Source organism: Motacilla alba, chromosome 28 (genome assembly GCF_015832195.1).
Source record: "Motacilla alba alba isolate MOTALB_02 chromosome 28, Motacilla_alba_V1.0_pri, whole genome shotgun sequence".
Lineage (NCBI taxonomy): Eukaryota > Metazoa > Chordata > Aves > Passeriformes > Motacillidae > Motacilla > Motacilla alba.
The window spans coordinates 3,727,598-3,753,455 of NC_052043.1; the positions used below are offsets into that span (position 1 = coordinate 3,727,598).

The following is a 25,858-nucleotide window of genomic DNA, read 5'->3' on the forward strand; positions in this document are numbered from 1 at the left end:
GGAAAAATCCTTTTCCCAATATCCAACCTAAATTTCCCTTGGGGCAGCTTGAGGCTGTGTGCTCTGGCTCTGTCAGTGCTGCCTGGAGAAAGAGCCCAGCCCCAGCTGAGCACAGGCACCTTCCAGGAGCTGTGGAGAGTGATAAGGGCACCCCTGAGTCTCCTTTTCTCCAGAGTGATAAGGTCACCCCTGAGTCTCCTTTTCTCCAGGCTGAGCACCCCCAGCTCCCTCAGTTGTTCCTCACAGGGTTTGTGTTCCCAGCCCCTCTCCAGCCTCGATGGCAGCGCTGCCAGGGGGGCTCAGGGTGGGGTTGTTGGGGTGCCTGTGCAGGGCCAGGGGCTGCACTGATGATCCCTGGGGGCCCCTTCCAGCTCAGAATACTCCAGGATTCTGGGAAGTGTAAAAGCCATCCTGGTCTATTGTTCCCACATGAAGAACTGATTTCTTTGCAGGAAAACTCCCTTCCCAGCGCCTCCACACATGAAACATGTTCAACAAGGACACAGGGAGTTTAAGAGCAGCACTCAAAGCTATTAAAAACCACGAATGAAAATAATGTTTATGCACCAAGGGAAAAAAAAGTTATTCTTGCTACGCCTTGCTCTTGGAAATTTGGGAAACCCTGCCTGGCAAGTAAAGCTAGCAGGGGTTTCTTCCTCCTCCTTCCCATGAGCCAAAAAAAAAAAGGCCTTGCAAAAGAGCCAAGCATATTAATGGGACTAGAAAACATCCAGGAGAGGAAGGGGGAAAGCCAGAGCCTGCAGATGTGTTTTTATAGTGTTCACTCTGGCACAGGATTCTGTGAGTGCGTGCAGGGCACAGGAACCCCGAAGCCCCTTGGGCTCAGCCTTCCTTCCAGGAGGTTTTGCCAAGCCACAGGCACAAGGATCCCCTGGAACGCACAGGGAACCATGTCCTGGTAGCAGCCCCATCCCTGGAAGTGCCCAAAGCCAGACTGAACAGGGCCTGAGGTGCAGGAAGCTGTCCCTGCCCATGGCAGAGGTGCCACTGGATGGAATTTAAGCTCCCTTCCAAATCAAAACATTCCAGAATTCCCTGATCCTGCCCCAGAGAGAGGTGAAGCAGCACTGAGACACACAGTGAGTGCCGTGCCACACAAACCAAACATCTCCCAGCACTTCTGGGTGCAGCCAGAGCTCCTGCAGCCAAAAATTTCTCAAAAAAATTTAAATTAATTCCGAGGAAAGTTTCCCGGGCAGCAGAGGATCGTGCACTCGGAACAACAAGCAACAAAGCCAAACCCAAGTGTGCTGCAAGGCTGGGATAAGTCTGTCCACAAATTAAAAGGCACCTCCAGAATAAAGTGAGGGACAGAACCCTGCAGGAGTCACCAGCCTGGCAGACGCCTCCTCCAGGCTCTCACACCAGAGCTTTGGGAGCAATCCAGAAATTGCCACAACTCTGAAGGCTTTCAGAGCTCTCTTTAACAACTGCCTTCCATTCCCCCACATAACAGGGTGGCCCAGAAGGTCATATAAAAATAAAGAGGTTTATTCTACCCATAAGGCTGAAAGAATGTAAAGCTTTAAAAATACAGACGACTTTTATTGCTTTTAAAGCACAAATTTACTCCCTTTCTGCTCCCTCAGAAAGGAGCCCAACCCTCTGTGCAGTACTCCACATAAATAAATCTTCAAGACAATTAGTTTAAATGAACTTTCAATTTAAGTTGAAACAAACCCACTTGGGTCTTTTCCTTTTCATTAGAGGGAAAGTGAGCCTGTGTGCCCCAATAGCCAAGAGAAGGAGTGTTTTGCCAGAATCCCTGACATGAACTATAGGGATATGCAAAACAAATGGAGGTTTGTGCTCCTCCTATAAGCAGAATTTATCTTGGATACACCCTTGCGTGGAATATCATGGGACGTGCACTCCAAGCCATTCTTCTAGTCAGAAAACAGGATCTAAAGAGGCCAGTGTAAGAGTTGGCAGATAGACTTTGGGTATTTGCTATGGAAATTCTATATAAAAAGCTGGCCAGCCTCCCAATTTCCATTATACAAACTCCCAAATATCCAGCTCAGAAAGCAGCATTCAAGTGCTGCACTGTACCTTGTGTTTGCAATCCTCTCCCTCCATTCTTCTGAGAGGAAGTCACCTCTTTCCAGCTGAAAACAAGACAAAGAACAGAAATACAGAGGGGTTAACAGGGCTCCCTCCAGAGAGGGACAAACAGGCTGCACCAGCTCCCTGACCCCACAACAACCAGGGAAGAGTGAAACTTTTGGAAAGCCAGAGGTGGAGCAGGAAAAGCTGACCCTGAGATTTCTCCCTCCCTGCTCCCACCCTCGGCTGCTCGCCGGCATGGGAAGAGCAGGGAAGGGTTCTGCTCCATGGAGAAGCCAGAAGTGCTGGCACTCACTGCAGAACTGCCCAGGAAATGCCTCCTGAAGGCCCCCAGGGCTGGTGATCCCCCCTGAGCACAGGGAGCTGAGCATGGATTGAGAGCAGCTCCTGCCGGGAGCCCTGGCTCCCAATTCAGGCTCTTGCTGCACTGCATAAACAACAATCTGATTTCTGTGCTCTAAATATAAACCCTGAGCACTTCTAACACGTTCAAGTTGGAAAAGAAGTAACATAAAGGCCTTGTTCAAAAATAAGTACAGTTATGACTTCAGTGGCTGTGGAGCACCTTTCTGGTGACACCACATCAAGCCCCAGGTGAGCACAGAGCTCTGGCACAGACTGATGGCTCCTCAGTGCTCTGGAAATGAGAGGAGAGCCCATGGGCCACACTCTTCTGTTGGGCCACGAGCCAGGAAGGAGGAGGGTTGGGGGAGGAAGATAAGAGGAGGAGAGAAAAAATTAGGTGTAATTCTCTAATTAATGCTGATGACACCCTTTGAAGATGATGGTTTGTGCCAGAACCTCAGGAACATCAAAGCAGCCGCTGAGGATCCTTTTCCTGCACTGATTTCTCTGTCTGGGAAGGAGTGAGGATTTCACATGGCAGCACTAATTCTCATTAGTGACAACTCCAAGGTGCCAGCACTGCAGGGCAGACACTGGAATAACTTCCATCCCTCAAGGCTGGGAACATGCAAAGGGAGCTCCTGGTGCCACGCAGGGACAGAGAGGAGGGTGACAAACCTGCCTGAGCCACTGTGAAGGACAGAGCCACAGGTGCCATCAGAAATGGGGCTGCTTCCAGGAGGAAAGGAAGGGGAAAACCACCAAAATGTCCTGCTGCTGCACAAAAGGGCTGAGAAAAATGGACATTCAGGGTTCTCAAGCAAGAGATCAAGAACTTTGTCAAGAGCCTGAAGTGCTAGAAACTGAAGAGAGCAGGTAAGAGTAGCTCAAATTATTCAGAAATACCTGTTCCACCAGCTGGGCTGAAATCTGAGCTAAAGCAGAATTGCTACCTGTGATCTCCCACCTGCTGGGAGGGGAAGCACCTTTGACATCCCTGCTGCAATAAAACCAAAGGGTAAGCTGGAAGCTGAACTCAAAGATCCAACCCAAGGACATCTTGCTGGTACTGTCAGAATCTAAACCAGAGACTCAACACCAAAAAAGTTCTAAGAAGAGTTTTTCTGATCTAAGGAGAGATGGTTTTTTTTGGATGCCTATATGTGGACACCGCCTCTAGATCGACTTTAAGAGATAATTTTGTCTCAGCCTCATCTATTCTTGTAGTGAACAGTTCCATGGTTGAGTAACCAAGACAAAGTCAAAGAAAACCCACATGACAGGCAACTGTGTTTATTTTCTAACAGCTTTTGCAAGTCAGCTTCTCGATGGCATCCTCCACACCACCAGTTTCTAAAGTCTCCACAGGGTTTTCCTACGCTAACAGGGAAAGAAAAACATTGGGAAAACCAGGAACCACAAACATCACAGTCTGCAGGAGAACAGAGAAGCAGTGTAACATGAAACAATTTTGCAATGCTGAACTTCATAAAAGGTCTTGAAATCCAGCCTATGTGGCTGTTAGGCCTCACTTGGGTCCCATTTCATTGTGTGTTTGCTCTTCTGTGTGGTTAGAAGAGCACTTATAACCAAAATCTCCAGGTTTTAACCTGATATCACCCATGGAGGATGAAGACTTTGCAAGCCAGAGCCATTTAACAATTCAAATGAAGCACAGCCCAGCTTAAACACATCTATTTTTGTGTGGCACTGCTTCCCCAGCTCATGCTTAGCCAAGAGTCAAGGGAAAAACTTCACCAGGAAAAACACTGGAGTTCAGAAATAATCAGATGAGCAACTGTGGCTGGGAGAAAATGGGTTCTTTTTTCCCTCTGGAAGCAAGGCAGTGATTGCTGGATGCTCCCCTGCAGCAGGGACTGAGCTGCCTGACCCTGTAACCAGCTTCCTGCACACTGTGCTGGGGCACTGACCAATAAATGATCATTAAAAGAAGGAAAGGAGCTCTTCACCCATCAGCTGACACAGAGAATCCAAAAAAAAAAAAAAAAAAATCCCCCCAAAATCCCACTCAGCTCAGTGGTTTGTAGTAACTTTGAGAGTGAAACAAGAACTGGGAAGGAAAATCCAGCTGATTAAGGAAAGTCCAGTCTGCTGAAGCAGCAGAAGTGGTGCATCCATGCTGGTCACTCAGGGAGAAGGGGACACATCCACACAGTGACAGCCACAGGGCCACACTCAATCTCTCCCTCCACTGTCCCCTCCCTCACCCCGTTCCTCCTCTCTCAGAAACTTAATCTCCTTAGTGAATAATGAATGGAAGGGACCATCTGTAACACAGATATTTTCATCTGATTAGACAATGCAGGAGATGCTTTATCTAACAGGATAATTAGCTCAGAGAAATCGCTTCCAGAGCTGCTGCCTGCATTGCTTCTAAATTTAGAAACCAGACCAGGTTTTTATTCAGGTTTTTCAAACAGCCACTGCAGGAATACACTCAGCAGCATGTGATTCATGTAACTCTTCCTGCAACTGGATGGAAAGCAGCAGGTCCCAGCCTGGGGGAGGCAGCCAGAGGAACACAGAGGGTGTGAGTTCAAGTGGCTACAGAACAAATGAGGCTGCAACTTTGTGTGGAAATATGGCTCAAAAGGGGTTCTTATATTTATAATTGTGGACAAAATAGAGTGCAAATACACTCAAAATACAGTGGGAAATTTATTTATTTTAAATAAAGGCACTGGGCCTTGCTCTCCAGAATTCACGTCCAAGCTCAGAACATCCAGCACTAACAAGAACAATCCCATGGGGAAGGCCAGAAGCTGAATTTCAAGGCTGCAGAACAATCTGGTTGAGGGGACACTGACTGCCCTTCTCTCCAAGGCATCTCAAACACAACTTCCTTGTCTGCAGAGTTTTGGGGGTCCTGGGGTTTTCTTGGTTTACATTCCTAGCAACTTCCCTTTCATGGCAATCTGAAAAAATCCTCTTGGGAGGATTTGGGGCAGGTTACAAAAACATCACGAGGTTCTGAGTGCCTTGGACTGCTGCAACAGGCAGAAAGGACAGAAAACATTTCTCAGCAAGATTCTACCAGGTGGGAAGGCTGCAGGTGGTGAAAAGCTACAGAGATCATGATTTTCCAAGTAAGAAGGAACTGTTGACATGCACAATCCCAAACAAGCATGCAACACTCTGCAAAAGTCAACTTTGCAGCAGATCACTTGTCAGGGAGAAGCCTCCATTCATTTGAATTGGAAATCTCTAACTGTGCTGGGATCTTGGCTGTTAAAACAACCTAAAAACCCAGCATGACCCTGCAGGGCCATCTCCAGGATTTATTGCTGCCTAATGCATCACAGTTTTTACTTTTACAGCAAGAGAGAAACACCATCCACAAAGTTCAGCCAGAGCTGCAGGTGGGACCCAAAATTCTTCCCACTGAACACCCACCAAGCCCTCTTCTCCTCCAGCTCTTGATTCTTCCCCAAACACAAAACCATCACGAGGTTCTGAGTGCCTTGGACTGCTGCAACAGGCAAAAAGGACAGAAAATAATTCTCAAGCAAGATTCTACCAGCTAGGAAGGCTGGAGATGGTGAAAAGCTACAGAGATAATAACTTCCCATGTAAGAAGGAGCAGAGCAGGAATTTGGGAAGGTCAGGCCCCTGTGCTGGGGAGGAGGGCTGGGTTCTCAGCCCAGGGCTGGCCAGGGAGGCTCTCTGCTGCTGGAGCCATAAATTCACAAATTCAGGATGCCTCACTGCAGCCGCCTCCGTGCAAACACTTGGCTCCCAAAAACCCAGCATTTCTGCCTGGAAAAGTACACATGGTTATTTTTAGGTCCTTGTTCTTTTCAAAAATAACCAGAGGCACGAATCCAAACCTCTAAAATGTGGCATCGTTTCAAAGCCACAGGGGATGTTTGGAGGGATTTTCAAACACCAAAACAGCAAATTTCCTGCTGAAATGGGGAGGTCAAAAATACCAGGAGCAAACAGCTGGCTCATCCTGCCCTGAGAGTAGCTCCTAGAGCAGGAGGTTTTCAGGTGCAGGTGATGTCAGTCACCATCACAAAGCAGCTCCTGGGCACTGAACTCCCACACAGCTCCCTGCTTGTACTCAGAACGGGAGAAGCAGGGCAGAAAGGCACCCCAAACTTAGCACTGATGCTCAAAACTCACCCCTGATCCTCAGGGCTGAACCACCTGTAGCCACCAGAAACTCCTGGGGTTTCCTGGGAGCAGAGAGAGGCATCCATCCAGCCCAAATTCCACCTTTAGGAATGCTGAGTTTGATAGCCACTGCCACCTCTTAAAGAAGCTTTTCTGGAGCAGGGCAGGAATTCTGTTATAACAACCCTGAGTAAATAAACACAAAACTGAGCCTGGTTCTCAGCAGAGTCCAACATGGGACTGCACCAACTCCCAACTGCTCTGAGCTCAACTGGGATCCTTCAAGTTGTGCTTATTTTGCCTCCAACATTTGGAATTTTGGGACCTCACAAAGCATTTTGCAGGGACAAAGTTTTCAGAAAGACAAAAGATGCTGGGCTTTCCATTCCACATCTTCCTGCGTCCTCCAGCAAGTCTGTTCTGTGTTTTCTTCTCTCAGGAAAAGGCAACAAGAGGCCACAGGCACTGAGAACTCAACAAAAACCAAAAAAATACCAAAAGCTTCCTCCAAGGGGAGCCCAGGAAGAGAATTTTGTGCCACTCAGCAATCTCAGCCTCCTGCCCCAGATACCTGAGATGGCTCAGATTCTGAGGCCACATGAGGATATTTACAGTTAGAAACCATGAAAACCCATCTGCCTCTTAATTGCCATGCAGGGTTTTAATTGGATGGCTGCACATATGCAGGAATTCCCCAAGAAAGACTCGCTAATTAGCCAGGCCTAATGACCTTCCCAAAGTCTCCTGCTTCCTTCAGACAAATTTACTTGGAAAGGGAGGGGAAAAGTGAAACTTGGAAACTTCTGAGTTCCATGGGAAGAGAAAGGAGAAGATAAAAGGAGCTGGAACAAAGGAACATGTGGTGGAAGTGGGACATTCTAGTCCAAAAAGCTGAGGCAGATGATGATGCTGAGAAGCTCCAGAGAAGGAGGATCCTCCCCTTGGAATGCAGGAGAGAAGAGCAACAAAGAATCTGATTTTCCCTAAATGAGCAGGAATTGCACATTCCCAAAGAGCAGGGGATGTAAATATTCATTTAAGAGGATTAGGAGACTCAGTGACCAACAACAGCTGGAGATCAGGAGCCTCCCAAGGCAAAGCATGAGGAGCAAATCCCTCCCACTCCTCTCATGCCCCACATGGATCTTCCCCCCTCCAGCTGTGGCTCGGCAGCCTTGGGCATCCAACACCCCCAGGACACTTTGCCACCTGCAGCTGGGGAAGTTTAATGTTCTTTTCTCATCAAGTGACTACAGAACAAATGAGGCTGCAACTTTGTGTGGAAATATGGCTCAGGAGGCTGTTTTAGTACAATTGTGGACAAAATATATATTTTATATAATTTGTGGACATACACACCTGGACAACTGGGGTTTATCTTAAATAAAGGCACTGGGCCTTGCTCTCCAGAATTCATGTCCAAGCTCAGAACATCCAGCACTAACAAGAACAATCCCATGGGGAAGGCCAGAAGCTGAATTTCAAGGCTGCAGAACAATCTGGTTGAGGGAACACTGACTGCCCTTCTCTCCAAGGCATCTCAAACACAACTTCCTTGTCTGCAGAGTTTTGGGGGTCCTGGGGTTTTCTTGGTTTACATTCCTAGCAACTTCCCTTTCATGGCAATCTGAAAAAATCCTCTTGGGAGGATTTGGGGCAGGTTACAAAAACATCACGAGGTTCTGAGTGCCTTGGACTGCTGCAACAGGCAGAAAGGACAGAAAACATTTCTCAGCAAGATTCTACCAGGTGGGAAGGCTGCAGGTGGTGAAAAGCTACAGAGATCATGATTTTCCAAGTAAGAAGGAACTGTTGACATGCACAATCCCAGCATGACAATCTCCAGCATGCAATGCATCACAGTCTGCAAAAGAAACACCATCACACTTCACAGCAGAGCTCACTTGTCTGAGGGACTGAACAGGCCAGAAAATAATTCTCAGCAAGATTCACCAGCTTTGAAAAGCTTAATAACTTCCCATGGAAAGCAGAGCAGGAATTTGGGAAGGTCTGTGCTGGGGAGGACTGTTCTCAGCTGGGGGATCTCTGGCTGGAGCCATAAATTCACAAATTCAGGATGCCTCACTGCAAAACACCTCCCAAAAACCCAGCATTTCTGCCTGGAAAAGTACACCTGCAGGGCACGAATCTCTAAAATGTGGCATCGGATGTTTGGAGGGATTTTCAAACACCAAAACAGCAAATTTCCTGCTGAAATGGGGAGGTCCTATCCTGCCCTGAGAGTAGCTCCTAGAGCAGGAGGTTTTCACAGTGATTTTCACAAAGCAGCTCCTTGAACTCCCACACAGCTCCCTGCTTGTAAGAACGAGAAGCAGGGCAGAAAGGCCCCCAAACCACTGATGCTCAAAACTCACCCCTGATCCTCAGCCAGTAGCTCCTGCAGCAGTGGGAATGCCCACTGCCAAAAGAAGCTTTTCTTTCCCACTGAACTCCCACTGCACATCCTGCTCTGAGCTCAACTGGGATGATTTTGCTTCCTGCAAAACATTGATTCCACATCTTCCTGCATATCACAGGCACTGCCTCTTCCTCCAAGGGGAGCCCAGGAAGATATTTTGGAGTGCCTCCTGAATTGAGATGGCATTCTGAGGCCACATGTATTTACAGAGCTCTGCTGCCATGAGGGTTTTAATTGGATGGCTGCAGATTCCCCAAGAAAGACTCGTTCAATTTGTGCTTCCTTCAGACAAATTTTGTGAAACTTGGAAACCTGAATGGGAAGAGAAAGAAGATAAAAGGAGCAACAAAGGAACATTTGGAAGTTTCTAGTCCAAAAAGGAGGCAGATGATGATGCTGAGAAGCTCCACAATGCAGGAGAGAAGAGCAACAAAGAATCTGATTTTCCCTAAATGAGCAGGAATTGCACATTCCCAAAGAGCAGGGGATGTAAAATTCATTTAAGAGGATTAGGAGACTCAGTGACCAACAACAGCTGGAGATCAGGAGCCTCCCAAGGCAAAGCATGAGGAGCAAATCCCTCCCACTCCTCTCATGCCCCACATGGATCTTCCCCCCTCCAGCTGTGGCTCGGCAGCCTTGGGCATCCAACACCCCCAGGACACTCTGCCACCTGCAGCTGGGGAAGTTTAATGTCCTTTTCTCACCAAGTGACTACAGAACAAATGAGGCTGCAACTTTGTGTGGAAATATGGCTCAGGAGGCTGTTTTAGTACAATTGAGGACAAAATATATATTTTTATATAATTTGTGGACATACACACCTGGACAACTGGGGTTTATCTTAAATAAAGGCACTGGGCCTTGCTCTCCAGAATTCATGTCCAAGCTCAGAACATCCAGCACTAACAAGAACAATCCCATGGGGAAGGCCAGAAGCTGAATTTCAAGGCTGCAGAACAATCTGGTTGAGGGAACACTGACTGCCCTTCTCTCCAAGGCATCTCAAACACAACTTCCTTGTCTGCAGAGTTTTGGGGGTCCTGGGGTTTTCTTGGTTTACATTCCTAGCAACTTCCCTTTCATGGCAATCTGAAAAAATCCTCTTGGGAGGATTTGGGGCAGGTTACAAAAACATCACGAGGTTCTGAGTGCCTTGGACTGCTGCAACAGGCAGAAAGGACAGAAAACATTTCTCAGCAAGATTCTACCAGGTGGGAAGGCTGCAGGTGGTGAAAAGCTACAGAGATCATGATTTCCCAAGTAAGAAGGAACTGTTGACATGCACAATCCCAAACAAGCATGCAACACTCTGCAAAAGTCAACTTCACAGCAGATCACTTGTCAGGGAGAACCCTCCAGCCATTTGAATTGGAAATCTCTAACTGTGCTGGGATCTTGGCTGTTAAAACAACCTAAAAACCCAGCATGACCCTGCAGGGCCATCTCCAGGATTCATTGCTGCCTAATGCACCACAGTTTTTACTTTTACAGCAAGAGAGAAACACCACCCACAAAGTTCAGCCAGAGCTGCAGGTGGGACCCAAAATTCTTCCCACTGAACTCCCACCACATCCTCCAGCACTTGATTCTTCTGAAAACATTGATTTTTCATATGACTGCCTCTAATATTGGAGTGGAATTCACAAGTTGAGCTCTGCTGATGACAGATTATTTCAATTTGTGCTTATTTTGTCTCCAACATTTGGAATTTTGGGACCTCACAAAGCATTTTGCAGGAACAAAGCTGTTTTCCAGAAAGACAAAGATGCCAGGCTTTCCATTCCACATCTTCCTGTGTCCTCCAGCTGCATCGTGAGCACGTTTGCTCTGTGTTTAACAGTCACCTATAGCAGATGCTGCAAAAGAGTTCCTAAAGAAAAGAAACTGCCTGGCAAAAGTCTGTTTGATGAATAAAACCTAAATAAAGTCTGCCCTGTGTGCCTCCTGTAAAAGCCCAAAATCTGTGTTCAAGCATCACTCCAAGGTGACAGGAAACCAACTTTCCTTCACACAAGAAGTGCTGCAAGTGTTTAACTCTTCCCAAAAAAACCTCAGATTGCATATTCAGGGGAATTTTACTCTAAACTCTGCAGAAAACAGAGTTATAAAAGCTAAAGAACCTGGCAAAAATAAATAGCTTTGTTTCAATATAGCACCAGACTCTGTCACTTGGAATGCTCAATATGGAAATGCTGCCTAAGGCAAGCAATATGCTTCCAATATTTTATTCCAAGTTCCTCTCCTATTCCTTAAATTACCCAGCCCAGAAGCAGAGCATCCTCAGGAACAATTCCTTTCAAGTCATGCCAGCTGGGTGACACAATGGAAAAATGCCATATGGCCACTTCAGGAAAAGGAAAGCACTCCCAGTGCTTCCACAGCAGGAAGGAATTATCAATCCTGCTGCAGAGCAGGCCCAGCATCCCTGGAAGGGAATCCCTCTGTCCAGAGCAGGAACTGCAGGAGGGACCTGCCAGGGGCAGGTGGGACCATCACCTTCCCAGCCAAGGGAGAGCTGGAGCATCTGCTCTACAAGACGAGGGCACCAAGGGTCCCAGCAGACAGAAAATTGGGAAATAAAGGCTGGTCAGCTCCAATTGATCCCACAGTGCTGGGATACACATGGATCACAGCAGCCCAGGGACATGGCAGGGATGGGAGAAGGGGGGAAGGAGAAGGGGGGGAAGGAGAAGGCTGTTCCCCAATCCTTGCTCACACCTGGATGCAGGACACGTGGCCAGCTGCAACCTCTGAGCAGTGACCTAGCTTCCCTGGGATATTTGGGGATATCCCTGATCCACCCAAGCTCTTCCCCGACCACAGGAAAGTGGCAGAAGCAGAAATAGATGTGTTTTCAAAAATCCCAGTGAGCTCCTATTGTACATCCATTTTCTGACTGGAAAGTGATTAAGCAGAGAGCAGATTTTCTTAATGACCATTACAAAGGTGAAGAAAGGCAAAAGGGAAGGAATGGACAGGACAGTGCATGGATTTGCACACGCCTCACACCATCATTGGACAGCAAAACATCCTCAGACATAAAGAAACATGGAATTTCAACACAACCCTTGCCCCAGGCAGGAAGATCCCCCACAATGACCCAATTACTCCTCCTGCTCCAGCTCCACCTTCAGAGCATCCAATTCCAAACCCTTCCAAACCTGAACCACCCACCACCCTCCCCTGAGAACCATCCAGCCTGTTACCTGTTCCTGGAGCTTCCTGCTCCAATCTCCACCCACCCAGAGCCTCCCCCCTGCCACCCCATCCCTTCCAGAACTGGGCCCAGGTGGCCCCACCTTCCCCTGCCTGCAGAACCAAAGCTTCAGCTTTTATTTCCAGCAGGAGAGTTCAGAACCCCAAGGAGGAGCTGCCATACCTGACAGAAACCCCAATCCATGGAGAGGGAGGGGAAAGGGAAAGAGGATTTAACACCAACAGAAGACTCATGGCAGCCCCAGTCAGAGCAACCTTTTAGAAGAACAAATCTTCCAAGAGTTTCTGGAAAGACCTGGAAGTGCTCCAAATAACACCATGCCCCACATCAGGCAAGACAAAGGGAGGGGTCTGGGAGGATGTATTGGAAACACCATCCCCAGGATCAATACAAGAACCAGGGAGCAGCTGTGCCTCAGCTGCTGGTGCCTGAGGAAAGGCTGGAGGGGACTTTACAAACTCTGCACATGGGTGTGGATCCCAATCTGCAGCTGAGTGTCACTCACTGTGTATTCTGCATGTTTCTTCCCATACCATTTCATCCATTTTCTGAACTCTCTGTCCATCGTCTGCAAGAGGGAAGAAAACCAAAACCAGCCATTAGGACATCTCACATTTCCAGTTCCATCACAGCAATGGAGACACAGCTCTGAAGCACTCATTGATCCCCAAGAATTCTGTCTGGTTGGAGCTTTTTTGCCACTAACATTCCAAGGACAGGCAGACACAGAGCTCCTGCTGTTCAGTTGCCTTAAAAAACCAAACTCTCACTTCCTTAGGGCCAAGGCAAAGCTGGCATTTTCATCCTCCCTTTCCATGGAAGTTCCACGTTTTAAGAAAAGCCCTTACACTGCTCAGCACTAAAAATAGCCCAGGCTTAAGTTGTGGTGTATAATCCCACCAGGAGGAGGGGGGTGAGCCCAGCCTAAGCCCAGGGAGCAAAGGGACAACCAGGACAAGGCCAGGACTGCTGGGGTCACTGAGGAGGCAGAAAGCAGCAGGCAGAGCATCCCAGCAGCTAACAGGGAGAATCGTGCAGCAAATCTGCTCCCCACAGCAACTGGAGTGCTTCACACTGCACCCAAACACTCCAGGGTGCAGAGCAGGGAGGGCTCTGCTGTTTTCTGTCGTCCAAAGAAGGGAGAAAGGAGCAAAACTCCATATCCAGGCAGCTCAGTGCCTCACACTTCCCCACACCACCCTGCCAGCAGCCTGGCCCAGCTGATCTTTAGGATTTGGCCCAAGTTTGGAGGTATCTCCCTCCCTGGAGATATTCCAAAGCCACCTAGACACATTCCTGTGTCACCTGCTCCAGGTGACCCTGCCAGAGGTCCCTTCCAAATACTCTGTGGCTCTGTATGAGAAGCCCAGTAGAAATTCTGATCCCACTGACAACTCAAGCTGATGGTTGAGCAGCTGCTCCCTCAACAGCTCAACAAAACTCTGTGTGTGGACAGGCATGTTTTGTGCTCAAAGGCACTCCAAAGCTGAGCAGGATAACTCAAAAATCCTCAGTGCTTTCATGTAGGAAGTTCCATTTTAATTTATTAAGGCAACTTCACTAAAACAAATCTGTAACATTCTTCCTCTTTAGGTGAAGCTTTTCAAATTCTATTATCCATCTATTATCGTGGTACCCACAGATGTGGTGCCACAGCCAGTTTAACTGGAAACTCAACCCAACTTCTTCCACAAATATTTGGAGGAAAACTGGGCCCTAACAGAGGCATAAGGCAGCTGCACACACTGACACTGCAGCAGCTCCTTGGTTGTTAAATCTGACAGGATTTAACCAGGGAAATAATGCAGAATATTTTGTTCACCCAGTAATCTCATGGAAGAATGAAGGTACCCCAGCAGTGATTACCTCTAATTCTGAATTTGTGGGTCATTCTTTTGTTTGCTGTTTGCACCAAAGCTTGTGTTTTCACAGTGACAGGAAGGGGCATTAGCGAAAGTGAGAATTTAACTTTTCCTCATAAAGCTGATCTCTAATTTAATGGTAAACACAGAGGGGATTTCTGCCCTCGTAAATGCCCCAAAGCAAAACCAGGATGTTCACACAGAGGGACTGCAGAGCCCTCCAGGTAAAAACTTCCACTCAGTCCTGGCAGGGGACACAAAGTGGATTTGTAGGTCCTTGACTGATGGTCCTCACCACTGTGTTTATGCATTTTTGCCCACATCACTGAAAAGGAGGATCAAGGAGTTTTATTTATTCCCTCCCTCCAGGAGAGATAACTTTACAGCCTGCTCAGGCTGAATCTGTGTTTTGACAATTCAGATGGATCAGTTTCTGTTCAGGCTGCTGAAGAAAGCAAACTTCTTGTGGTAAGCCATGACTGACCATCCCTGTTTGCTTGTGGCCTCCCAGGTCTGCCTTGACCTCATCATCTGTGTGTGCCCCATTGGCACAGAATTAGAAATGTAAAGAAACCTCACTACAGAAGCCTTAACATAAATATTAAACTTTACTAAAGAAGCCTGACTAAACATTATCAAACAATTATGGAATGGTTTGGGTGCAAGGGATCTTAAATATCATTTAGTTCCACACTCTACCATGGGACACCTTCCACTGTCCCAGGCTGCTCCAAACCCTGTCCAGCCTGGCCTTGGGCACTGCCAGGGATCCAGGGGCAGCCCCAGCTGCTCTGGGCACCCTGTGCCACCCTCACAGCCAAGAATTCCTTCCTAATCTCTAATCTAAATCTGCCCTCTTTCAGCTCCAGGCCATTTGATGGTTTTCCTCACTAAGGTGCCTCCTAAGCAGTTCCACAGCAGACACCCAGCACAGGCCTCAGGAGGAATTCTGGTGGTTTAATCACTGAAAAAAGGGGCATCACCACCCCAGGCAGAGACATGGCCTTTAAAATACTTAACACTAATTGTTTGGTGAATGAATTCCTGGATTTGCTGTGGCCTCTGGGAGCTGCATTAGAGCCATTCCAGGCATGGAGTGACTGCAGGTATTTGGGTGAAGCTTACATTGCACTCCCTTTTGAACAGACCCTGGCATTATTGTTAGAAGAGCTTTCAAGGCCTGAAATCACTCCAGAAAGATGCTTCTGAACACTCCAGACTGGACACACTTCTTTCCTCAAGCCCATCCTTGCATGGAGGATATTTCACATCTCCAGGACAGGCTGATGTGAGAAGCAGACACCAGCAGGGCTGTGCCTGTCCTGCAGCAGAGCCCCTGCCCCAGGCAGCACCCCCAGCTCGCTCACCTCGGCGTACTTGGCTGGAATATCAGCTTTCTCCACTCCGTAGTGATGTTTGCAGTTTGTGGCTGCAGCCACTTGAAGCACCACCTGCCCCACACCTGCAGGGAAGGAACAAAAACCCCAGAGCTGAGAGTTCAGGGAAACAAGCCACTGCCAGGGGAGAGAGGCTTTTAGAGCACACAAAACCAGCAGGTGAGCTGGGGGACTGGGCAGGGCTCTGAGCTTCCCACTGCCCAGGGACTGCTCAGCCCCAAGAACAGAGTGAGAAACACCTGATTTATTCCTGGGATAGCAGATTAAAGTCTCTGTCATGGGCCTGGGACCCAGCCTGCAGCACTCCCAGATATGATCTTCTTTAACCTTCCTGGACAAACAATTGTGAGAATCTGTGGAGGTTTTGTTTCCCTCCAGATGGAAAAGAGTTTCTCAGCTCTGATGTCTTTCTAAAGGTCTCATCTGAGCATCAGTCCCTGACAGGAAATTTCAGTCAGTCCCACTGAGAAATGAAGCAGGACTAAGAAAATCACTGAAGAGCCTATATGTATATATTTATAAATTTTATTTATACATATATTTTATATTTATATATTTATATATATATTTCTATATTTTATTTATTTATATATTTTATATAATTTTTATATATTTTATATATATAATTTGTGTATATGTTATTTATATATGTATTGTTTATATTTTATATATATTTATATACATATGTATATACATATGTGTATATATTCATATATATCCATATATACTCATGTATATTTATATATACTTATATTATTAAGATATTATATCATAGATATGCTATATAATACATTATATCTATTTTAAATTTATCATATATGTTAATATATTATTATACCTTTAATAGTATGCTATTTAGTATTTAATTATTCTACAATCTATTGTTTTACTACGTATAACATACATAAATATTGAATATTTATATATACCTGTTTAATATTTAAATATACTTTAAAATTCAAAATATAGGTTTTTTTAATCTATTTTTCCCCAGAAGTCCTGTATCACCCATACTTGTTTGGGTTTAAATGTGTTAAAACTTCAGAACACGTCAAGCAAGAGGGGAAATTCTTATTACTCCTTTCCTGTTCTGAACCAGACTTACCAAGAAAAAGAACATTTTCTTACTCAGTGTTGCCCATGTGCTTGAGTCATACCTGGTTTCCTCACCAACTAGACACATCAATTTCCTTTTAAAACTGGACTCTGTTGCAGATGTGGGTTAGATTTTGTGGGGTTTCACAACTGTTCAAGTAAACTATAAAAGCTGTTCTGACACGTTGACAAGTCAGAGGCAAAACCCCCTTTATTTTCAGATTCCACACCAAGAGTTTCACATGGGAAGGGTCAAGAAATCCAATTTTCAGATATGAAGGGCATAAAGCAAATCCAGTGAAAACAGATGAATCCTTAGGAATGCAACTTGATGGGTCAAACATCATTTTTAACATTGCTTCTTCTTCACAAGTGTATCCAACAATACCAACACAAACAAAGGGGTTTGTAACAAGGGTTTATTGCAATGCAGGCTGGTATTTCACTGCCACCAGAGAAGAGGTCTGGGGTGTTTGTCTGGTCCATTTAATCCTGGCATAAAAAGCAGGAGCATCTTTGGGGATTATCTAGAAAATATGCTTATCCTGTAACACAAGCCCCAACCCTGGTTGGCTTCCCAAATATGGGCTTTTTAAAGTATAAAGAAAAAGAGAAAGCAAAGCAAAGCAAGGGAGAAAAATGAATTATTGCTCACTTACCACTGCCCAAGTCAACGAACAAATCATCCTCTGTCATTTTAATCTCATCGATCATTTGGGCCACCAAGTCAAAGGAGGTTTCTCCGTAGACCTCGGGGGAGAAGGGCTCGTAGTTGTTGAGTTTCTCAGGGTCAGTGACCGAGTGGTTGTAGACCTGCTGCAGGATGTGCCTCAGGAGCCCGTTGGAGGGACGCGTGTTCAGCTTCATGGGCTGCGTCGTCCCCTTCCACTGCAGGGACAGGGTGTTAGAGGTGGATCATGAGAGGGCTGGCTCTCAAAATTATTGTGTGATTATTAAGAAAAGCTTTAGTGGTGTATAGTTATGTTATTGCAGTTTAGATGTCCTCTGTTCTCCCCATAGTTACCTTCCCCCCGTGCCCTGTATTGTGACCATCAGACAGCCGGGGCTGTCTAGGACAGGTAGAAGGAGGTGTGGAAGGTGTGCACATCTGTCCCCTGCATGGGGCAGCTGGGATTGGAAAAGCTTGCTGCTTAGGGGGTGCAGCATGGCAACACCTGACCTCCAACCTAGTTACAGGAAAGCAGTTTCCACTGATAAATGGCAAAGAGCTGACTGACAGACTTTGGGAGGGACCAGGGCTGGCTGATGCAGCCCACAGGGGTATAAAAGACTGAGCATCCATCTTGAAGATGAACCAGCCACGTGGTATCCACAAGGGCAGTTCCCAGTGCTGCAAATTTTTCCTTATATAGTCCTTTTGTTGTATCTTTGTCAAGGTTTAATAAACTTTTTTTAAAATTTTTAAAGTGAGCAATTGTTTCTCACAAGGGGGACGGGGGTGAACCCACCATGGGGACAAGGACCTGGCACCAAACCCACTGAGAAATGAGGGACAGGCCCCTCCCAGCCCCTCGCCCTCAGCTGGGGCTGCAGGTGCTGCTTAAGGACAACAACAGTGAATGGACCTGGAGCCAGGCTGGGAGAGCTGGGGGTGCTCACCTGGACAAGAAAAGGCCCTGGGGAGAGCTCAGAGCCCCTTGCAGATCCCAAGCCCTGTGACTTGAAGCCAAGGTCTTTGAGCAGTGCCCTTGATTTCAGTGAGAGCAGAAATGGGTTCAGATGTGTTCAGTCCTTGGGGAAGCAGGGCTGGAACCAGGAATTGGGGACTGAAATCATCTGCTTTGTTTCTCTGCTGGCAGAGCTGGGGCTGCTCACCTGCAGAGGAGAAGGCTCCAGGCAGAGCTCAGAGCCCCTGGCAGGGCCTGAAGGGGCTCCAGGAGAGCTGCAGAGGGACTGGGGACAAGGCCTGCAGGGACAGCACCCAGGGAATGGCTCCCAGTGCCAGAGGGCAGGGCTGGATGGGATCTTGGGCAGGAATTGTTCCCTGGCAGGGTGGGCAGGCCCTGGCACAGGGTGCCCAGAGCAGCTGGGGCTGCCCCTGGATCCCTGGCAGTGCCCAAGGCCAGGCTGGACAGGGCTTGGAGCAGCCTGGGACAGTGGAAGGTGTCCCTGCCATGGCAGGGCTGGATGGGCTTTAAAGTCCCTCCCAACCCAAACCAGTCTGGGATTCTGCAGAAATTACACAGCAGCAATGCTCTGCACTTTGTCATCCCTCCAATACCAGGGAAGTGCACAGCTGATAAAGGGGAACTCAAAGAGATGCCAGAAATAATTGTCAATGTAAAGCACAGCACTTTGAGGTGGGTGTAAAGGTTTGTTCACTCCTTTTTTCTTTGCTATCCCCTCCAAACTGATGTTGACTGTCAACACAAGAACAGGTTAATTTTGCTCCAGGAGCTGTCACATGGGAGGGATCAGATGCACTCAGACAGGGAGTGGCAGGAAAGAGATGGAAATCAAGCTTCCTTTCTTCTTCAGAAAAAAAACCCATCCTAAGCAAAAAAGTTCTTAAGTTTTAAAATGTCTACCTCTCCCTTGATAAAAACAAACCAAAAAAGGGCAATTGCAGGACCCCTCCTAAACATTTCTGTGAGATTCAGATGGGAAGGAAAAAATTAAACCCATCAGGTTTGCCAGTTCAGATAGCAACTGCAAATACTGAATAGCTGCTACTATTTAGCTATTAACCAACACAGACATGAAGGTGCCTGAATCCAAATAAACACAAGTTTTTATGGCCCAAAATATTAAGAAAATCCCAGCAAAAAAGCTTGTTGCCATAATACTGCATATTTCAAATAATTCCCACAAGCACAGCAGAGAAAAAAATCCACCTATGCTTTCAAATTAAGAAGAATAGTAACATTATTCATTGTTCAGGTTTTGCTTCCTCCAGTTCAACGTTTTTTGGGGGTAAGGGAACCAAAAGGCTCATTAAATTGGCCTGAAAAGAGATTACATTCTACTTTAGCCAGTGATCCCACAGGTCAGAGCAGCTGAACTGTGGCAAGGAAATTCCTAAGCCATGGATCACTTCCACAACACACAGGAGAGTTCATATGGATTATTTAAGTACCCATAAGTCACAGATTTCCCTGTGCAAAAGTCAATCTATATGAGAAAGCCCTGTGTTAAATGTAGATAAACCTTTCCTTCCCCCTAAAGGCAAGTCAGCTGTTTCCAAGTGCCAAAATAACAGTGCCAGAAGTGCACAAGGAAGAGCAGCAGCTCTGAGTTTGGGAACAAAAGGTGGTGTTTAATTCCCTTTCTTTCTGTAGGACTATCCCTCCAATACTCTCTCCTTGACTGCCCAGATGTGATCAAGAAAATAAGTTTAATACCAAGCTCGTGCCCCCCAAAATCTGGAAGTGCTGGATATTGCTGGAACATGCTGGAACATCCCATTTGTCACACCTCAATGAACAGGTAATTTCACAGGTAAAAAAGGCGAATTTAAAGAGATGCAAAAAACAATTGGCAATGTAAAGCACAACACTGAAGAGAGTTGGGGTGGGTGTAAAGGTTTGTTCACTCCTTTTTTCTCTGCTATCCCCACTTAACTGATGTTGAACTGAGTAATGATGCAGAAGTGAGTCAGTCAACTTTCTGCTGCTGTGAATTCAAAGGTGGCACACAAAAACCGTGGCAGGTGTTTGCCAAATTCAATACTTACCAACTGGTGGATGCTGTCAATGGCTCGGTTGTACTTGTCACACAGTCTCTGCATGCTCTCAAAGCTGGGGGGAGAACACAGGGGCAGCTCAAAACAGGCAGGTTTGAAGGTAAAACCTTGTGCTTTTCCATCTTTTTGGCTAGTAGGTATTTAGGGTTTGCTTCTCTCAGGATATGTAATTACACACATAGATTTAAGACTTTGTTTCCTTTAAATAAAATCCCCAGTAGACCAGGAGTACATGACAAATAACATTAGTTCCTTTATTTTAAGTCATACTTTGAGTACAACCCTTTTCCTGGTAAAGTTCTGTATTCTCAGAACCTCTTCTCCATATTTTCAGCTGCACAGAAATTTAAAAGCTCTGTACATTCTTCTCCTTTTTGCTGTCATCTCTCCATAATAATCAGTCCTGAGACAAGCAGATGCTTTTCCAGAAATTCACCCTGGAACTGAAAATGCAGACAGAGCCAGCACACAGCCCAAACCATCACCCATCAGGAAAGCCTGGGGATTGCTCCATGGGCTCCTGGGATTATGGTCAGCCCAGGCAGATGCCCTAATGACACAAGCTGAGAGGATTAAATCAATTCATCTCAGGCCAGGAAAGAAAGTATATTCCTGGGAACATCAATGGTTACGTAACCAGACCCACAGAGCAGCAGCAAAAACAACACAAGGAATTACAGGAGTGACACCCCCTAAACCACAGGCATTCCCAAAGCTGGGAAGGGATGGGGGGTGGGCCAGGGGACATCAGAAGGGACACTTCAGTCTCTTGTGATCCTCAGGGTCACTACACTGGCCAGGACACCACTCCCACGAGCTCTCCCAGCTGCCTGTGCTTGTTTCCACGCTGGAAAAAGCAAGGCTGCAATGGGGTTTGTCTGCATTTCCATAACCTGCTGCTTCCCCTTCACATCCCTGGCTCAGCCCATCTGCTGCCAGGGATTTTTCCAACAATTTTTTTCAAAGGAAGGAAAAAGACTGAAATTATTACCAGAATTCCAGTTCATTACTTTCTGGAAAAGCTGCAGGAAGATAGTGGGGGTGACTCTGGGGAGCAGAGGGGTTTCCCTTTTATTCAGCATTGCTGCCAACCACATTGATGGTTCCCAGTGAAACACACCCAGTGAGGATGCCAGAACCACAGAAATACAGTAATGCAGCTGCTGTGAGTAATCCACTAATCCAAACTAATGGATTTTAATGGCAAGGGATGCTTCACCTTGATTACTCCTTTTGAACCTTCCAGGAGGAAGGCAGGGACTAACAAGTCATTCAATGAAACAATTGAAAACTGAGAGAAGAGGAAGCGATACCTCAAGCAGATCATGACAGAAATACCTAGGGCTGGGGAGGTTCAGGTTGGGAAAGGTTCTTCCCCCCGAGGCTGCTGGGCACTGCCCAGGCTCCCCAGGGAATGCTCCCAAGGCTGCCAGAGCTCCAGGAGCTCTCAGGGGGGCTCAGGGTGGGGTTGTTGGGGTGCCTGTGCAGGGACTGATGATCCCTGTGGGATCCAGCTCAGGATATTCTGGGATTCTACTCACAGCAATGCAGTTTCATCAGTAAACTTTCTTCTAACAGTTTAATCATTCTGTGGACTTGGATAAATTCAGTCTTTCCCATGAAGGCAACCAGGGAGGTTTTTGTAAACTGCAGCTTGAGCATCCTCCCTTTTCCCAGTGTCAGTGGAGCCAAGCCCACGCTCAGAACCTCAGCAGTCTCCACAGACACACCACAGGTCAGGATCTGCCTCTCCCAGCCAGGAGGGGAATGTCCCAAAAGAGACATTCATTCTGAACTCCATGGAACTGAGGCACCTCAGAACCCCTCCAACTGCCCACAACACTCCTGGGAATTTCACCTTTGAATTCAGCCCCCAGCCAGCAGGAAGGGGAGGAGGGGAAGGTGCAGCTCCCTCTGCCACCCAGCTCTGCCATGGCCTGCTGAGAACAGGAATTCCTGGCTACTACAGGAGCAGGAACCATTGAGATTCCCAGCCTGGCCCAGCTCCAAGGGTGCAGATACCAATCATTGTTTCACAGTGAGTAATTCAATGTACAGCAGAGCTGCACTGGAGCTCATGGAGTTTCCAATTATGTCCTTAATCCAACTGCCTTTGCCAATGTTGCTGTTACACATTTCCTACCAAAATAACTCCAGCAGAGTCTGAAGCCAGTTCTGAGAGAAAACTTCAGTTGGTAGTGTCTAAGAATAACCAGTTACACACTGGTTCACTACACCCTCAACTCCTGCTGGAACAAAAACATTCCTCTCACCTTTTTGTATCATAGTCAATTAAAACATAGTTTTCCATGGCAAGCTTGAGATCTGGGATTTCTTCACAGACCCACCTAGAAGGAGAGAAGAAATAATGAACAGAGGTATTGCCAATTAAGTGTAATAAGGTCGTTTGTCTCAATTTGGACTGCTTTACATGAAGGGAGGATACTGCAGCAGCCCTGGGAGCTCCCAGTATTGTTAGGAATAAGGCAGACATCATGGGAAACTGCAACAGTTCACATTTGTACTGAATAAACAGCAAGATGCCTGTAGACACTGGCAGGAGCATAAAGCTTCAAAATGAGGTGATAAATGCATTTCACGTGTCTAAAAATACTCAAAGGCATGTCTGATGTTAATCTAACATAAAATGCAGAAGTACAGCATTTCCAAAGAATTCTGATGCTGCAGGAAGCTTTGACAAGGCTGAATGTGGAGAAGCCATTTCCCACAGCAGCCCAAAACCCCTGTCACCAACCCATCAGTGCCAGGATATTCTCCTCTGGGGAGTGCCTAAACTGCTCTTACACCTTAGCACCCAACCAAACCAGATTTTTAGAAGTTATTTTGATAAAAGACCCCTTTGATACTTTGAATTAACACAGCCCTGTGTGTTGTGGCCATCAGAAAGGGGAAACACATGCCCACTTGCAGTGCATCCAACAATGGCAGCTCACAGGAGAGAGCTTCACTTGCGGAATGGAGGAAGATTAATTCCCTTCAAAGGCAATTTAAAAGCCACGGAAGCTTTGCACACAAATTTCCTCCACAAATATCAAATTGCAAAGCACTGTCAGCATCAGAAAAACCCACATCACAGGATGAATTCCAATAGGAATGACAGAATTTCTTCCTCCATTCTTCACCATTACAATGGTGAAAAAAAAATATTGAAGATCCAACCGTTGTGTTCCTTCTGGCTGATTGACACATGGTTAATAAACACACATGCCAGTGAAAACCAGAACTTGGACATGCATGGCTGGCCCTCCTCTGGTATCTCACATCTCCCCTGAAAGCACCAGGGCTCTCCCTGCAAACTTCTTAAATCCCAGGAATAGGCAGTCAGCAGCTGGACCCTTGTGTCCATTCCAGCTCGGGATATTCCATGACTCCACTGCCTGATGAGATAAAGGCTCCCCTGCATTCTCACTGCCACTTTCACAACACCACGGGCACTTTGCACAAGGCAAAGGCAGCACCAGAGCTTCTGACACCGAGTTCACTCCAGCCTTGCTGAAAACAGTTGTGAAACTGTTGACCCAAGTGCTTCCTAAGGCAGCTTCCCTTTGCCTCCAGCCACTCCAGCCACCTCCTCTGATCCCCTTGGAAAGGGCCTTCTCCACACCCCACTGATAAATGATGCCAAAAAGCCCCAAAACACAGGATCTTATCTCCACCAGTCCAAGCAAACTGGCAGCACCAGTGGCAGTGTTTTGTAGATAGAAAAAGAAACTCCTTTAAGAGAAAAATGTTCAGCTCCAGCCTCATTCCACATCCTCTGCCCCCCAGCCCATGGGAAATGCTCTGATTTCATGCATGTGAGTGATGTTACCGAGCACTTGGCTCTCTCACACTCACACTGGGATCACACAAGGCTCACTGCTACTTTTTTCTTTGCCATCTGTGACCAGATTTTGAGCTCAGGTGGTTCAGCAGGTAGAACACCTCCTCCCTCACCCGTATCTGCACCACCCAAGCACTAAAACCTGCTGCAGACACAGCCCTGAGCTGAGCCAAGGGCAGCCTGTGAGGATCTAAAACAGTTAACAAGAGCAGCTTTGTAATGGGGATAACTCATCCTCATCCCTCAGGTGTTTGGGGAATTCGTGTAGCGTTTATTAAAAGTTGTTCTTTGGCAAGTGCCCTCCTAATCCTGCTGAAATAACAGCAAGTCACGTCCTGAGAGCCTGTGTTGGGAAATCCTCTGACTTCCTGCTCCTCACAGTTGTCTTTCACCTTTATCCTCCCATTTTCCCTACACTGCTCCAACTCTATCAGCAGGATTAGGAGCAATGCTACAGGGAGATCATTGCCAAACAACCCAAATGCTGCAAGATCACAGCAAAAGGGGAAACAGAGAGGGTGGGCAGAGGCAAGATCAGGACATAACACATCAAGCCAAGGATGTTCCCTTAACCAGCTCAAATACCAACTGCCACAAGTATTAAAGCTGAGCACCACCACTCATTTTTAACTCTGTTCACAACAGGATGGAATATGGCAAGATAAAACAAAATCTCTTTGGCAGGGAGCTCTGTATTGCAGCAAATTCAGCTTAGAAAAATAACTCAGAGCTGCTAAATGGTAACTGCTGCCCTCCTGTGTGCCCTGACTCCAGCCATCCCTTCCCAGAGCTGCAGTGAGGCACAGGAAGGGTCCCAGGCAGGCTGCACCCAGCACTTACCGAATTGTCTCAATAATTTCATGAGCAGCATCGTGGTGTTTGTCCTGAAATTAAACAAAAAACAAAAAAAAAAAAGACACATCAGGTGCTGTTTGTCAGGAGTTTACAGAAATTAAAAACACACTGGGGTTTTTAGGATACAGGTGCCAACATACAGGGAAAGGAGTCTGAATTCCACCCATTAAAGCCATCAAAATGAGCCCTCTAAGGAAAAATAAGGCTTAAGGAAATAAATTTCTCAAGTATCTCTGATTGTTATGAAGGAATTGCCATTCTACTAATTTCTCTGTCGCTCCCTGCAGTCAGGGAGTGTATGGCTGGGGATTATGGGACTGAAGCCTCTGGGATTGTTGGGATGCAGCAGGTACTTGCCTGCAAGTTCCCAATGAACAGCTGATTCCCTTGGCCCAGCATCTGGCACAGGCTCCCAGCTCCAGATGGGCAGTGAGATGCTTGCACAGGGAATGGCTTTCCAAAAGAAAGCATCCAATAAACAGTGGGAGCAGATGTCAGTGCAGGAAAAACAGCCTCAGAGCACACAGCAAAAGGGCTGGATGTGCAGCCCTGCTCATGAACTGAAAGCCAAAACACACCAAACCTGAGCATTACACATCCACACCAGGGCGAGACACCGAGGTTTGCTGATTTCATTTGGGAGTTTACTCAGGAGCAACAGAAGCACAAGTGGATTTAGCAAATTATTACAAATTCATGCTAGAAAGAGCTCTTGGAGCTGCATTTATATGCACCATTCTGTTTTAGGGAAGCCACAGGAGTTCCTCATACACATTGATGTGTCCAGCTTTAGTTACCAGAGTCCATCTGCACAAAGCTGGGGTTATATTTAGACATTTGTTTCTGCAAGTGGCTTTGACCTTTTAATTAAGAGTCTTGTATCTACAGCCCTT

At 46.7% G+C, this 25,858-nt stretch overlaps 1 protein-coding gene across 6 annotated transcripts in view; it reads right to left on the reverse strand.

Annotated features, from left to right (window-relative positions):
• Positions 1–25,858, reverse strand: part of DOT1L (DOT1 like histone lysine methyltransferase) — a 77,254-nt gene that overhangs the window by 34,894 nt on the left and 16,502 nt on the right. For all 6 annotated transcript variants that reach the window (XM_038163542.1, XM_038163548.1, XM_038163544.1 and 3 more), the window contains exons 2-8: positions 24,951–24,994; positions 22,540–22,614; positions 20,258–20,321; positions 17,223–17,451; positions 15,439–15,533; positions 12,715–12,777; positions 2,074–2,129 (exon numbers count right to left, since the gene is read on the reverse strand). In XM_038163542.1, coding sequence (XP_038019470.1) covers positions 2,074–2,129; positions 12,715–12,777; positions 15,439–15,533; positions 17,223–17,451; positions 20,258–20,321; positions 22,540–22,614; positions 24,951–24,994 — 626 coding nt within the window. The remainder of the gene's footprint in view (positions 1–2,073; positions 2,130–12,714; positions 12,778–15,438; positions 15,534–17,222; positions 17,452–20,257; positions 20,322–22,539; positions 22,615–24,950; positions 24,995–25,858) is intronic.